General features: G+C 44.5%; 1 protein-coding gene across 1 annotated transcript in view; it reads right to left on the bottom strand.

Moving 5' to 3' along the window:
• Positions 1-15,060, bottom strand: part of GABRB1 (gamma-aminobutyric acid type A receptor subunit beta1) — an 84,757-nt gene that overhangs the window by 12,487 nt on the left and 57,210 nt on the right. The window contains exon 5 of the mRNA XM_028744163.2: positions 2,815-2,897. Coding sequence (XP_028599996.1) covers positions 2,815-2,897 — 83 coding nt within the window. The remainder of the gene's footprint in view (positions 1-2,814; positions 2,898-15,060) is intronic.

Raw genomic sequence — 15,060 nt, 5'->3', positions numbered from 1 at the left:
GCATAAAGCTGCTCCTTGGCCTATTCTCCTTCACAGAGTTGTAAGGAAAATTTGAGAGGGAGAATCTTGTGGGCCACCTTGAGCTCCTTGAAAGAAAAGTGGGATATTTATGTAATAAACAGACAACTAACATCTTAAGCCTCTTTCCAAGAAGAAGAGGAAGAGGAAGAAGGAGGAGGAGAAAAGCTTAGTTATGTAGACTGGTTCGTATTACTCCTGAGCTATATGGCTGTTGTTGTTTCCAAGTTCCCCATAACTAGATATCAGTGCTCGCGGGGATTCGAACCACCAACCTTCTGATCAGCAAGCCCAAGAGCCTCAGTGGTTTAGACCCCAGTGCCACCCGCGTCCCACAATGGAGTGAGCTCCGCTTGCTCTGTCCCAGCTCCTGCCAACCTAGCAGTTCGAAAGCACACTAGTGTGAGTAGATAAATAGGTACCGCTGTGGTGGGAAGGTAAATGGCGTTTCCATGTGCTCTGGCTTCCGTCATGGTGTTTTGTTGTGCCAGAAGCAGTTTAGTCATGATGGCCACATGACCTGGAAAGCCGTTTGTGGAGAAGCGCTGGCTCCCTCGGCCTGAAGCAAGACAAGCACCACATCCCCATAGTCACCTTTGACTGGACTTAACCGTCCAGGGGTTACCTTTACCATTTTTTTATCAGTGCTCTTGGACTGTATGGGTTCTAGGATACCACATTAGCTGTAGCCAGTGTAGTGGGAGTGAAAGATAAGGTAGGTTATCAGCCATCTACTCTTTCCCAAAGGCCCAGATAAGCAGTTGGGATCTTTAGCTTCCAGCAGAATTGGCCTTCCCCAATGATATGCAGTGTGTTTTCATGCTTCCTGTGAAACCCTTTCAAGTCAAGGTATTGTATATGCAGCCACCGTAACAGTGCAGTATATTGTCTCAGGAAGGGAGTGATAATGATTCTGCACAAATCGGTCAAAATGCTTTTTGCCAATGTAAGTGGCAATGACGGTTCAAATAAGAATGCAGCTATTGGAGTGCCCCCCCCCCCCCGGCTTCCTGGCAAGCAACCACTGAGCACGCGGCTGGAATATTTTTCTATTGATGCATACCATTGCCTCTTCAAATTGACCCCTGTCTTTGTTCAGCCATTATGTACATTTAAGATTGCATCTATTTCCGCAGAAAGAAGGAAAACACAGCGACGGGCTTTTCCAGAATCATAAATGCCTTAATGAGACATTTTCTATTCCTCCCACGATCTCTTATTTAACGTGGAAGCCAATTCTATGGCGGCACCCGCTGAATGCTCACAATTTGATATTTAGTGTTTTACATTTGGCAATTAGTATTCAGCGACTGCTGTTCTATATTTGATAGTAATTGACGATGGTGGATAACATTGCGAAAGATGACAAGGATGCTAAAAGTGTTGTAAACAGAAGAGATACCAGTCAGGGCAAAAAGAAAGCCAGAAAATTGCTTATGCAGGAATGCACAATTTGTGACCCACTGAGCCTCATGTAGCCCAGGACAACACCCCCAACCCTGTTCTTGAAGTCCTAAGTAGGTATTATTTGTACAATTTGCTTTTTTATTCTATCTTCCTTCAGAGCTCAGGGTGGTGCACAAAGCACACACACAAACGCACATATCATCTCAACAATGCTGTGGAGTAGGTTCAGCTAAGCGACTGCAACTAACAAAGTCACACTGTGCTTCATGGCAGAGTGGAGATTCAAACCCAAGTTTCCTAATCCAACTCTCTAAGCACTACACCACGCAGGCTGCAAGAGGTTTATTGAGACCCTGGTGCGGCTCCGTATAAGGATGGTGGGCAGTGTTTTTATCTGCTTTTCATAGTAATCTAATGGTATTGCAGCCAATGAACTAATACAAACAGGTGCAAGATATCAACCAACCAGGAAGCAAAGCTATATTTGCTGCTGTGGAGCATTAGATACAATGAATCTGGAGTAGGAATTCCCACTGCAACAAAGGAAGTTGCCTTGGACAGAGTCAGGCAATTGGATTGTGTAGCTCAGTACTTTTATATGCCTGTTGTCTTTGTCCATGGAGTTTTCTTGGCAGGGATACTGGAGTGGCTTGCCGGTTCCTGCTCCAGGTGGATCACGTTTGGTCAAAACTCTCCACTATGACCTGTCCATCTTGGGTGGCCCTGCACGGCATAGCTCATAGCTTCTCTGAGTTATTCAAGCCCCTCGCCACAGCAAGGCAGTGATCCATGAAGGGCCACCTCATGAGAAGAGAAGACTCCCTGGAAAAGACCCTGATGTTGGGAAAGATTGAGGGCACAAGGAGAAGGGGACGACAGAGGACGAGATGGTTGGACAGTGTTGTCAAAGCTACCAGCATGAGTTTGATCAAACTGCGGGAAGCAGTAGGAGACAGGAGTGCCTGGCGTGCAATGGTCCATGGGGTCACAAAGAGTCGGACATGACGAAACAACAACAGCTCAGTACTATCTGTACATGGTATATTTAACTGATTTAAACTATTTCAGTACCGTAATTAATCTAGATGCACCACCATACTGTATATGTGACCAGCTAGTTATATTCCTATTTTAAAGATACGGTAAAGAGGCAGCGTAATGTTTCAAAAAATGTTTTAAAACATTAATAGTCAAACTATACTTTATACTTTAGACAATATTGCAAATTAGGCAAGAGATATAAGCAATTTTATTTGGGCTCAGAAATATGGTAGCAATTTAGGTGTAGATGGCGGTATGCATTGTAAGATTCCTTGTCACACATTGTACAAAAGTACAAAACAAGTTTGAGCTTTTATATAAGCAGTAAAAAATGGTGAGACAACTTACAGCTTTCAATTTCCAGCGTGCAGTTTTGTTCATCCAGAGGGTACCTTCGTAAATCCATCATGCAGGCAGCCGTGGTAGTGATCCTGAGAAAGAAGGAAGAGGAAAGAGAGAGAGACAGGGAGAGGGGGAGAGAGAGAGAGAAAGAAAGGAGGAGAGGGAGAGAGAGAGAGAAAGAAAGGATCAAGATAGAAGGATACGTGGACTTGCAGCTCAGGTCAAACATTTTAACAATCTTAAAAAACTTTTTGAATTATTATTGCAAACTTTATTGAATTTATTCAAAAACAATTACCAAACATCAAGTGTTGTCTTCCAGGACAAATAGTCATTCACATGGCATCAAAACAGACTTTAAAAAATCAGTCAAAGGCTGTGTGCAGGGGGTGGAAGCAGGGCCAGATTTAGGTTTGATGAGGCCCTAAGCTAGCAGGTGGAGCTCATTACTTACACCAGGCATGGCCAAACTCAGCCCTCCAGATGTTTTGAGACTACAATTTCCATCATCCCTGACCACTGGTCCTGTTAGCTAGGGATGATGGGAGTTGTAGTCCCAAAACATCTGGAGGGCCAAGTTTGGCCATGCCTGACTTACAACATAGGAGCCTACACAACACAAAACACTGTTGCTGTAAGTAGGCTTTATTTAATTTATTTTTTATTTTACATTTTGGAAATGTACATCCAGTCCTTTAAATTTTTCGGGGGCCCCCAAGAGACTGGGGCTCTAAGCTATAGCTTGTTTAGCTTATACGTAAATCTGGCACTGGGTGGAAAGGTGTCACCTCCCCACAGCCTTTGTCCCTCTGGCTAGTGCCCCGGCCAGGTCGCCCTTCCCTTTCTGCTTTGAAAAATTTTCCTTGTCTATTCCCTTTGTTGATTTCTTCCAACCCAGCCGTGTGAAATGCTAATGGAAGAATCCTCGGTGCCATGCAAGGCAGCCGTTTCTCAGGTAATTAGTTGCATACTGCACCGTGTGAGTGTGGGCTCATTATTATTAATTTCTATGGAGCGGCAGCAGTACATGAATCAATCTGTGATTCGGATTCTGCCTTTGGGCTAGCACTGTCTCTGCTTGCTCTGCATATCCCTACTGTTTCTTTTCACCCTGCACATTTTTTAAAGCAAACAAATGAAGCTATAAGCATCTCCCATAAATCTCCAGTTCTTGCTCCTTCAAAGGAAAACAGACTACAGTGGTACCTCGGGTTAAGTACTTAATTCGTTCCGGAGGTCCGTTCTTAACCTGAAACTGTTCTTAACCTGAAGCACCACTTTAGCCAATTGGGCCTCCTGCTGCCGCCGCCGCGCCGCCGGAGCACGATTTCTGTTCTCATCCTGAAGCAAATTTCTTAACCTGAAGCACTATTTCTGGGTTAGCGGAGTCTGTAACCTGAGGCGTATGCAACCCGAGGTACCACTGTACACAAATAGCCCCTTCGGATTTTCTACTGTGTGGGAAAAGATAGAGAAGCACTAGAAGAGCCAGTTAACTTAACTTATTTTAAGATCCCTAGCCTTTTGGGACCTGGGGGTACATTTGGAAACCTAAGGTACTGTTTTGGGTACCATAAAAACAGAAAATTAGCAGAAAAACTAGGAACCCCCCCAAACAAAGGGCAACCCACCTACACCCCTCTCAAAACAAATCAAACCAATAATAAAATAGGAGGATCCCCGGAAGGCAAACAGCAGCAGCAACAAAGGACCAAACCCTTAATTAGGAAAAATAATAATAATAAATCAGCAGAAACAGGAATTCTTGGTGGAACCCCTGTACGCCACATTGGGAATATTAGGAAAAATTGGCTGTTCAAACTGAATTATGTATTAAGACTTGCTCAGGAAAAAAATTGCCCTCTCTAAAGAATTAATAATTTTTATTCAGCATTGACAGTATTGATTTTTTGCGTAATATCTCTTAAGAGTTTGCTAATGGACCAAAGGAGCCAGGTTTTCCCCACCCCCCAGTTCTATAAGGCACGCTGAGCTGTATTTCTAAACGGTTTTGCCCCAAAGCAGCAATAAGGTAGACAAAAAGTCACGCAGCATGAGAAATTCAATGTTTCCAGTGACAAGATACAAATTGGCATGCAAAATTCTAGGGCCTAGGACTTGCCGATCAGAAGGTCGGCGGTTCGAATCCCCGTGATGGGGTGAGCTCCCGTTGCTCGGTCCCTGCACCTGCCTACCTAGGTGGACCTAATGGTCAGGGGTCCCTTTACCTTTATATATCAGCTTGGATAGCTCAGTTGGTTAGAGTATGGTGCTGATAACACCAAGGTTGAAAGTTCAAGCTGTATATTCTTGCTATGCAACTCTACAATTCTATGAGGTGTTGGTGTGTGTGTGTGTGTGTGTGTGAGAGAGAGAGAGAGAGAGAGAGAGAGAGAGAGAGAATGAGAATAATAAAAGCTTTAAATTCAAACAGATCTCACCCTGAAAAAGTTCAGCTACAGCTTTTAGTTCAGCCTTGGGAATCATGCACACAATAGCATTTTAAACGCAACACACCAGGGGTAGGGAACCACTGGCTCTCCAGATGTTGTTGAACTACAATCCTCACTGACACTGACCATTGGTCATGCTGGTTGAGGCTGATGGGAGCTGGAGTCTAACCACAACTAGAGAGTCGCAGGTTCTCCATCCCTTCATTGCCCCAGGCAAAGAGAGCAGGCAGAAGCCCATTTTGTATGTGTGTACAGAATGAGCCCATAGCTGAGTCAAGGTAAATTATTTTGCAAGGTACCATAAAGGCTACCTACCAGGTGTTCTGAAGATGCCAAATACAAAGTAATGTTGCACCGTTTTATTTTTTTATTTTTATTTTACCAAATATCCTATGGGACTGAGATCTATTGAAGAAACCTCAGCACAGTTAGCCCTTTTCACTGCGAGGCTATAAATACAATCAAATAACATTTATAGCAGAAATTCTGACAATGCTATAACTACACTCCTGCAAACAAGCGGCTGTAATAAAGGTTGTCTGTGAATGGGAAGCACAATTTATTGCAAACAACAGTTTTGTTTGACAGAGCAAATAGACGGTAGAGATATATGTGTGTGTCTTAAACCCAAAAGGGAGTGGGAAACGGCAAATTTAAGAAAGCAAGAAGAGAAAAGCAAGCTTTGAGGACTGAACAGGCATTTTGGATGTGAAAATGCAGAGGAAACACAGCTTAATTTTAGTGGTTCAATTAAAAAAAAAATTCATTGAAAGATGATTTCCTCAAAAACCAGCTCATGATGGATGCTCTTCCCCTCATTGGCACCTGGAAATGGCACCAGTTTATTTGTGTATATACTTCTGATCTATTGCAGTGGCATAGCATGGTTTGCTGGTGCTTGGAGCTCACGCAGGTGCATGCATGCTAGGCCAGTGTGGACCGCAGAGCGTGAACATAGCCCACCATGCAAACCTAGCCCTCGCTGCTGATGCCGCCACAGCGACTTGCACAGGGGGAGCCCAGCCAGTCAACGTGCATCTTCCTCTCTCGGTGCTCCTGCATGAGTCACGTGACCCTTATGAGATCATGGAGCCCAAAGCACACACTTGGGGGAGGGCATGCTCTTATAGTACCCAAAAATGGGTACTGTAAGTAGAGATCACGGCCCCTCCAAAAAGTGCTTGGGGGGCGAGACCTTGGCATGAAATCACGTGATATCATGGTGCCCAAAATGACCATTGTGTTCTTGCGGGGAAAACAGGATGTCCCAGTTTTTCCGGGACACTTGCGGGGTATGTGGTACATGCCTGGTCTGTATGTGCAGCAGAATGAAGTGACAGAATCTTGAGGTGGCAGAATCTATGTTGCCACTTGCTCCGAGTGTGTATGTGTGTGTCAAGTGCCATTTCTGAATGCCCCTCTGCCTACAAGATTCCATGCAAGGAAAAACCCAACAAAGAATCCGGGAGAAAAGTCCTAATTCTGTTTTCCCCTGGCTGCTTTTTACACACAGGGATTTTCTTTTTCTACATAGACATAAAAAATTGACCTCCATCAGTAGTTTGCGGTAGAGCAGTCCATTCTGCCCCCCACCAAGACAAGTACCACTTCATCCTCATCTTCCCATGCTCATTGTGTAGGATCCAGACTTTATTGACAGATGTGATGGGCTACAGCAAACTAGAACAACCCGAAAATGTATACCTTGGGTCATTCATTTTCATCTACAGTTGAAAATATAAGCAGTAATATAAGGCGGAACATAGCAGGCAGGGTTCCACTTTTCTTTCGAGTAAACAATAAATAAGACAGGAGTAGTACGCTGAGCAATTTTCTTCCGACATTTATGATCGCCTGAATTTTAGGCAGCAAAAACAGCCATTTCTCTACAACATTAAAGCACAGAGTTTATTAAGTTTTTATAAATAGCCTCATTTATTCTCCTTTCAAAGTTATCCATCACCCCAAGGAAACTCTTCAAATAAAATCAACAGAGAGGCTGTTTGCTATGTTTAATTCTCATTGGGCGCAGCTCCATTATGTCTCTAGTGATATTTCATGCCTTCCAGATGTACGAAACTGATATTTAAAGGATTTCATTCTCTCCCTCCCCCCACAGTTCAACACGAAAACGAGTGCAGCAGAAAATGGAAAGCTGCTTACCAACCATTAAACATTATTATTGCCCTCCTGTGGCTTTCTGGCTTTCATACATCTCTCTAGTCATCCGTGCCATCTTTTCATTCCGATTGCTTTGGGATACTGTGGAAATGTGTGTGTGTGTGTGTGTGTGCATTCCAATATGTCAGGTGGCCGGCTAGTTGAACTTGCTGCAGTTATAGAAGCTTGGGAGTCCAAAAATGGATGAGGTCCAGCTTCAGATCCCTGTTTTACTACACATTTTAGCACATCTCTGCATGGGATGTTGGTAAGCTACTTTGGCCTTCTGAATAGGCTCTACGTCTGGCTTCTAAGAATATACTTCAAACCTTCTGGGGAATAAGAAGCATTAAATGTTCTGTCGTTTTGCAGAATTGGATAAGATGACAGGAAGGATTCGAAACCTGCGGGATCAGAGATTCTCATAGGACTGGAGTAAATAAATGAATTATTTGAAAAGCAACTGTAATCAACAGATTACGCTAGTAGGATTGCAAGAAGTTTTGTAAGGAGGATTATGCGAAATATTGCAGAGAAAACTATGATAAGACTTATTAGTGAAGGAGTATTAAATGTAATACTGAAAATAATGAAATGCAGATTAAGTGATAAAGATGGAAAAATCTTCAGATGCGGTTGATGGAAGTCCAAAGCATTGTCTAAGATAAGAAAGTATGTTATATGATGTAATGGGAATTGGGGTTGCTTGTGCGTAAACTTCCCAACCGTTCCACGCTGGTTGTATAGCTAAACCTTTCCCTGGTTTGACAGCCCTCACAACACGACTGTCTCAATCACTGGCAGAATCCGTCAGTGGGCGTTTCCTGAACTTCTTCCAACATAAGAGTTCCTTGACAGCAAGTCTCCGCCTAGCTTCTCTGCGCGGAAGCCTTCTGCGCAGAGTGGGCATGCCAAGCGGAGGTCCTGCACTCTCCCCGCTGATCTCACTGGAAGAGTCCCTGAGCCTTCCCTCCGAAGTCCTCTCAGCCTCCCCCTTCTTCCTGGTGTCACCTTGATTTCCTTCCCCAGCGGAAGCTCTCTCTCTCTCCTTGCTAGTTCCCTCCCCTGCATCATTGGGGCGACTCCCCTCTCTGCTAGTCTCTGATGTCAGTTCCCTGACATATGATTTTTGGAAATTATTTGTAAAAATCAATAAAAATATTTAAAATAAAAATAAATGTTCTGTCATTTATAAAGCACACATGTGGAAAAGCGCTACCCACTGTTTCCCATTTTTATCTTCACAGTGATCAAAGGATCATAGAACTGTAGAGTTGGAAGGGACCCTGAACATCATCTAGGACAAGCCCCTGCAATGCAGGAATAAGCGGCTGTCCCATATGGGGATCAAACTTGCAACCTTGGCATTATCAGCACCATGCTCTAACCAACTGAGCTATTTCTCAGATGAGTTCAGTCCCTCCAATTTATGGGAGGAAGATGAGCTGAGGAAGCATGTTTCCTTATCTGAGCCGGGATATACATTCCCCCCATCCACCTCCTAGGTCCATATCCAGCCCTAAGAACACAGGAAGTGGATTAATACAGAGTCAGGCCATTGGACCAGCTACCTCAGTATTGCCATTGACTGGCAGCAACTCTCCAAAGTTTCAGACAGGGGTCTATCCCAGCCCTGGAGCTGCCTGGGATTGAACCTGGAACCTCGTGCATCCAAAGTAGATGCCCTTCCATTGACTTACAGCTCTTCCCTTTCCCAAGAGGTCCAAGATCTAAATATCAGGGTTCAAATAAGCCTCTTCATGCATTCAAAAGAATTGTGAAGGGGCTAAATGGCCACAGAGGTTCCTCACCAATGCCAAGGCCCATGCCTCACTTTTAATGGCTATATCAAGCGCCCCTCTTCAGGCACGCCAACTCTAGGGGTCAAAGACAACTCAACCACCTCAATATTTGTTGTCAGGAGGCTGGGTCCCCTCAATCTTGGGGGCAACCTGATGTTTCTGGGGCCCTATGTATCTACTGAAGGAAGCGGGTGGCGCTGTGGGTTAAACCACAGAGCCTAGGACTTGCCGATCAGAAGGTCAGCGGTTCGAATCCCCGCGACGGGGTGAGCTCCCGTTTCTCTGCCCCAGCTCCTGCCAACCTAGCAGTTCAAAAGCACATCAAAGTGCAAGTAGATAAATAGGTACCGCTCCAGCGGGAAGGTAAACAGTGTTTCTGTGCGCTGCTCTGGTTCGCCAGAAGCGGCTTAGTCATGCTGGCCGCATGACCCAGAAGCTGTACGCCGGCTCCCTAGGCCAATAAAGTGAGATGAGCGCCGCAACCCCAGAGTCGGTCACGACTGGACCTAATGGTCAGGGGTCCTTTTAATGTATCTACCAACACAAACACGTTGAGCTGCCTTTCCTGAGGGGGCTCTAGATTGACCCAGGATTCCCAATTTCATGGAGGAGTTTGACCCAGGCTGAATTGGTGGTGGTGGGCCATGCTAGACTGTTTGACCTTACAACTGACACATTCAGCATATGTTGGGTGGTGGTTGAATGAACTCCATTAATGTTTTAAGCAAGGATTTCAATGGTACAATGGAAGGCACTGTTTGTTTTACCACATTTGTTTCTCGCCTTTTCTCCAAGGAGCTCTAGGCAGTGCAAATGGTTCCTCCCTGTCCATTTTGTCCTCATAAAAACCCTGTGTTAGGTAGGTGAGACTGAGAGGGACTGGCTGGCCCAAAGTCACCCAGTGAGCTTTGTCACAGAGCGCAGATTCAAACCCAGTTCTTCCTCCCACAGAGGGGTGCTTAATATCTCCAACTCCTCGAAAGATTCCAGTGTCTCCAAAAATTTTTACACATCACTTGGGAAGACAGGTGAACTAATATCAGTGTACTGGAAGAAGCAAAGATCACCAGTGTCGAAGCAATGATTCTTCAACATCAGCTTCATTGGACCGGTCATGTTGTGCGGATGCCTGATGATCGTCTTCCAAAGCAACTATATTCTGAACTTAAAAATGGAAAGCGTAATGCTGGTGGTCTACAAAAGAGATTTAAAGACTGTCTCAAGGCAAATCTTAAAAAATGTAGTATAAACACTGACAATTGGGAAACACTGGCCTGCGAGCGCTCCAGTTGGAGAACAGCCTTTACCAAAGGTATCTTGGGCTTTGAAGACTCTCGAACTCAGGACGCAAGGGAGAAACGTGCTAGGAGGAAGGCACGCTTGGCAAATCCACACCGTGATCAGCTCCCACCCGGAAACCAATGTCCCCACTGTGGAAGGATGTATGTATCCAGAATTGGCCTCCACAGTCACTTACGGACTCATTGTTAAAACCGTGTTAATGGAAGACAATCTTACTCGGCTATGAGTGATCACCAAAGAAAAGGAAAGATCATCTCACAAAATCTCAAGCACAGTGCTTTACATCTTTACACTGGGCCGATCCACATGTTCGCTGCAAGTTATTAAAAAAACCAATAATTCAAGTGCTATGTGTGAACCACTTCTATATGAAATAACCAATATGTGTTTCATTTCATCACTCTGAGAAGGTAAACTAGCTGGAGTACAGTTTGAGAAAGTGGGGCATCTTTGCTGCCATGACAAATAGCTTATGTGGGAATGCCTAGATTTCTATTGAATGCCACCTCGCCATTTAGGACGATGTGTGTATTTGTTCTGGAAAATGTGGCACCCAACCATGTTACCAACAATGGAATTATTTCACTGTTCTTGGCATATGCTGTCTGGATCTGGTTTGACACCGTGCGCTTCAGCTAAACAATGGACCAAAGCCTTTCTCTTTTCTGCTCTGCCATTGCAGGAGCTATTATGTCGTCAGACGCAGGTTGTATGGGGAGCAAAACACACAGGCTTGCATTGTGCTCTCTCAGCAGGCTGACACTCTGGCTCACGGAAAGGTCATCCTGCTTTTGCAAAAGGTGTCGCCCTTTTGTGGATCTGTGCGAGAGCATTTTTAAGAGGGTATATAACATTGGCCCCAATCCGTGTGTGTCAGAACAGGCCAAGGCATTGTGGTTGTAAGATCCTGGATGATTCCTAATTTTGGGATGGATGGATGGATGGATGGATCCCTATATAACTGTCCCGAGCTGGTTTGATTTCCACTGCAAAAGACAACAACTCTGTTTTGCCTCATTTATGGGTGGACTTTTTAGGAACCCTAAAAATTGGCCCACATTTACAAAAAGGAGAGAAGTATTTACGTTACGAGGTGTCGGCCTGTTGAGAGAACACAATGCACACCTGTGTGTGTTCCTCCCCAAACAAGGCTGAAGGATAATTACTTTCAGAGGCCACACAGAAGTCTGGGAGGTGCAGATCAGGTCCATTTTTGCATCAGAATTCACAGGAACCAAATTCTTCAAGCACCTTTAGTCCATATACTCCCTGCTCTCTGTCTATGTTCTAGGGATCAGAAGGGTTGGAGCGGGGGGTTAAAGATGGCAGAAGAGAGGAAGTGTGTGCCTTGTTCTCAGTGATGGGGAGACTGTTTCAGTGGTTAAGGAGGGGCACTGCAAGTTTCTTAAGGACACTCCTGCCCTTCTGAAATAGGCAACAAGTGCTCTGACAGCGCTGACAGCTTATTGTGTTGATGTCTGGTTTACCTCCTGACCCTCCCCGGTTCCTATTTTATACTATACTATACAGTACTATACTATACTATACTATACTATACTATACTATACTATACTAGGTGGAGGGACGCAGGTGGCGCTGTGGGTTAAACCACAGAGCCTAGGACTTGCCGATCAGAAGGTCAGCGGTTCGAATCCCCGCGATGGGGTGAGCTCCTGTTTCTCTGCCCCAGCTCCTGCCAACCTAGCAGTTCGAAAGCACGTCAAAGTGCAATTAGATAAATAGGTACCACTCCAGCGGGAAGGTAAATGGTGTTTCCGTGCGCTGCTCTGGTTCGCCAGAAGCGGCTTAGTCATGCTGGCCACATGACCCGGAAGCTGTACGCCGGCTCCCTGGGCCTGTAAAGCGAGATGAGCGCCGCAACCCCAGAGTCAGCCACGACTGGACCTAATGGTCAGGGGTCCCTTTACCTTTTATACAATGGTGGACGAGTAAAAACATGGAAGATTAGTAATGCTAACCTGCCGCCCAATTATGTGTGGAGGTTTATAATGCCGCTGGTGTTGGGTGGCAATTTCCTCCCTCCCTTCCCGACATGTTGGTGGGGTTTGCGACACCAAGCGAGCTTACCTGGTGCCTCCCACCTGTGATAGGGTGGCCATTGTCCCGCCCCCGGCCTGGGAGGACAATGGACGGCCAGCTGGGGGTGGGGTGAGGGCCAAGGGAAAAGAGGCTGACCCCTTCGACCAAACCTCACTTTGTTTCCTCCTCTTCCAGGTTCACCCACCCAACCCTCCCAAATTCATAATATTTTCTTGCAGTGTAATATTTTGCGTTCCAGGTCAGCGGGCGCTGCTATGGTCATAAGATGGTTGCTGTGTTCAGAACTGGGAAGGAATTTCCCCTGCATTGGCAGGTTTCGCCTTCCCTATAGCATTTTGTCACAACTTTGGCGGTTTTTAGGCCTTGGCAAGGTATCTTTTAGTCTATCTTTGAGTGTGTGTGTGGGAAGCATTCCTTGCACCACCCCCCACGTGGTGGTGTCTGCAGGGCCCGTTAAAGGGTTGATTGCGGGAGTCCCTGGCCCTAGAGCGGCGGCATGTGGGTCAAACTCTGGGCTGAGGTAAAGTGGGAGGGCACGCTGTGTAAGTTCGTGCTTTGTAGTCCCCTCCCACTGCACCTCATTGCCCTGTACATCCTCAGTCCCAGTTGGACTGAGAGGGTTACATGCCCTTGTTCTCTTTTGAAAGAAAACTATATGAAAATTATGTAAAGATGGTATATTACATCAGTACAGATAGCAAAAATGTACAAAACCAGGTCAAACACATGTTGGAAATGTAAAGAAAAAGAAGGGACTTTTTATCATATGTGGTGGGAATGTAGAGAAGTTAAATATATAATGAGTTGAAAAAAAATGTTTAAAATGACATTTGTAAAAAAAACCAGAAGCATTTCTGTTAGGGATTGTAGGACAAGATCTGTCAAGAAAAACAAAGAACTTATTTATGTATGCTATAACAGCGGCAAGAGTCTTGATAGCACAAGGATGGAAGAATGCAGAAATCCCAACGAAAGAACAGTGGCAAGAAAAATTGATGACTTACGCAGAGTTGGCGAAATTGACATACAAATTGCGGGAGAAGGACAACTGTGACTTTAAGGAAGAATGGGAGCTTTTTACAATTTATTTAAAAATACAACAAAATGAATTGGACTCCTTGGCAGGTTTTGAATAAACATACACAAATTTATTGGTTGAGAACATGGTAGATAGATAATGTAAGGGTATGTATAATTTGATAACATGCAGAGAATAATATGTGCTGAGAAATCAGAGAGAGGAGCTGAGGGAAGTCTCGGGGGGGAGGGAGGGTTTGAAGGGGGGAAGGGGAAAAGTAATGAATATTTTGATAATTTGTTATGTTGAAATTGTTAATAAAAACTTTTTTTTAGAAAAAGAGAGGGTTACATGCCAAGGCCTATGCCAAGTTTCCCACATTCTCAAGTTCAATAAAGTTGTGGCCAATTTGAACCCATACTTTGGTCTCTTGTCTCATTTTATTTTTTGGGGGGGGGGTAGGTTCCACAGATGGGGATCAGTGCGTGTGCTCGCAATAAAATTCTGTAAGCAAAAGTAACCTATTTTTACATATCACCTAGAAAGGCTCCAAGAGGCTATATTGATTGGCTGTATGTGAACATCAGAACAATCCCTGTTTCCCATTATATTCATTCTGACATTTAGCATCAAGGTGTATCACCGATTTGTCACCTTTGATTGTTGGTTGATATGGATTTGTTATATGAATAGCAAATGTTTTCCTTCGGCTCAGTTTGCTCTTCTTAGATTCCTTACTTTGGAGAAGACCCATTTACTGCAGTGGATTTTTCCTCCTCTCCCTCCAGAGTCAGTGGCTTAAGGATTGTGGCTCTAGAACTCATTAAAAGCATTGTTGGGGGGGGGGACAAATCTATTGCCGACTTGCAGAAATAAAGATGAAAGGGGCAGTAATTAAAGTTGTACCTTACATTGGATTTCCAATTTGCATGCAATTACCTGACATACTGGTGACAACACTAATATATATCAAGAGAAATCTAGCAGCATGGATTCCAGTGTGAATAAGCTCTGCCTGATTTTTCTTTTCCCCTACAGGCAGGGGGATTCAAAGGCGTTGTTAGTGTGAAATTGGGGTTATTATTATTATTTTTTAAATGCACAGATGAACCCAGATCCTTTCCTTTCAGCTGTCAGAAACAACAGAGAACTAGGAGATGTGGTGATGCACAGCACCGCAGAAGCATAACCAGAAACTACCCACAAAATGCACTCCAGGAAAGCTGTGATGGTATACCGAATTTATTTCCCTCTTTTTAGATCGTCCTTGGATCACAAAAATCAGAGATGACTGTTGGAAAACTGTGGGCTAGGGCTGTGCAATAAATCGTTGTATCGTATTGAAATATCATTGTGATAAGTGTTTCAACAAGGCAATATACTAGATCAGCTGAACTGATACTTTGCATATACTTTGCCTTATGTTGCCTTATGGTGTAAACTTTAAAGCTATGAA

The sequence above is a fragment of the Podarcis muralis genome, chromosome 9 (genome assembly GCF_964188315.1).
Source record: "Podarcis muralis chromosome 9, rPodMur119.hap1.1, whole genome shotgun sequence".
NCBI lineage: Eukaryota > Metazoa > Chordata > Lepidosauria > Squamata > Lacertidae > Podarcis > Podarcis muralis.
The sequence above is the reverse complement of the archived record's forward strand: the minus strand, read 5'-3'. Positions and strand labels throughout refer to the sequence as shown.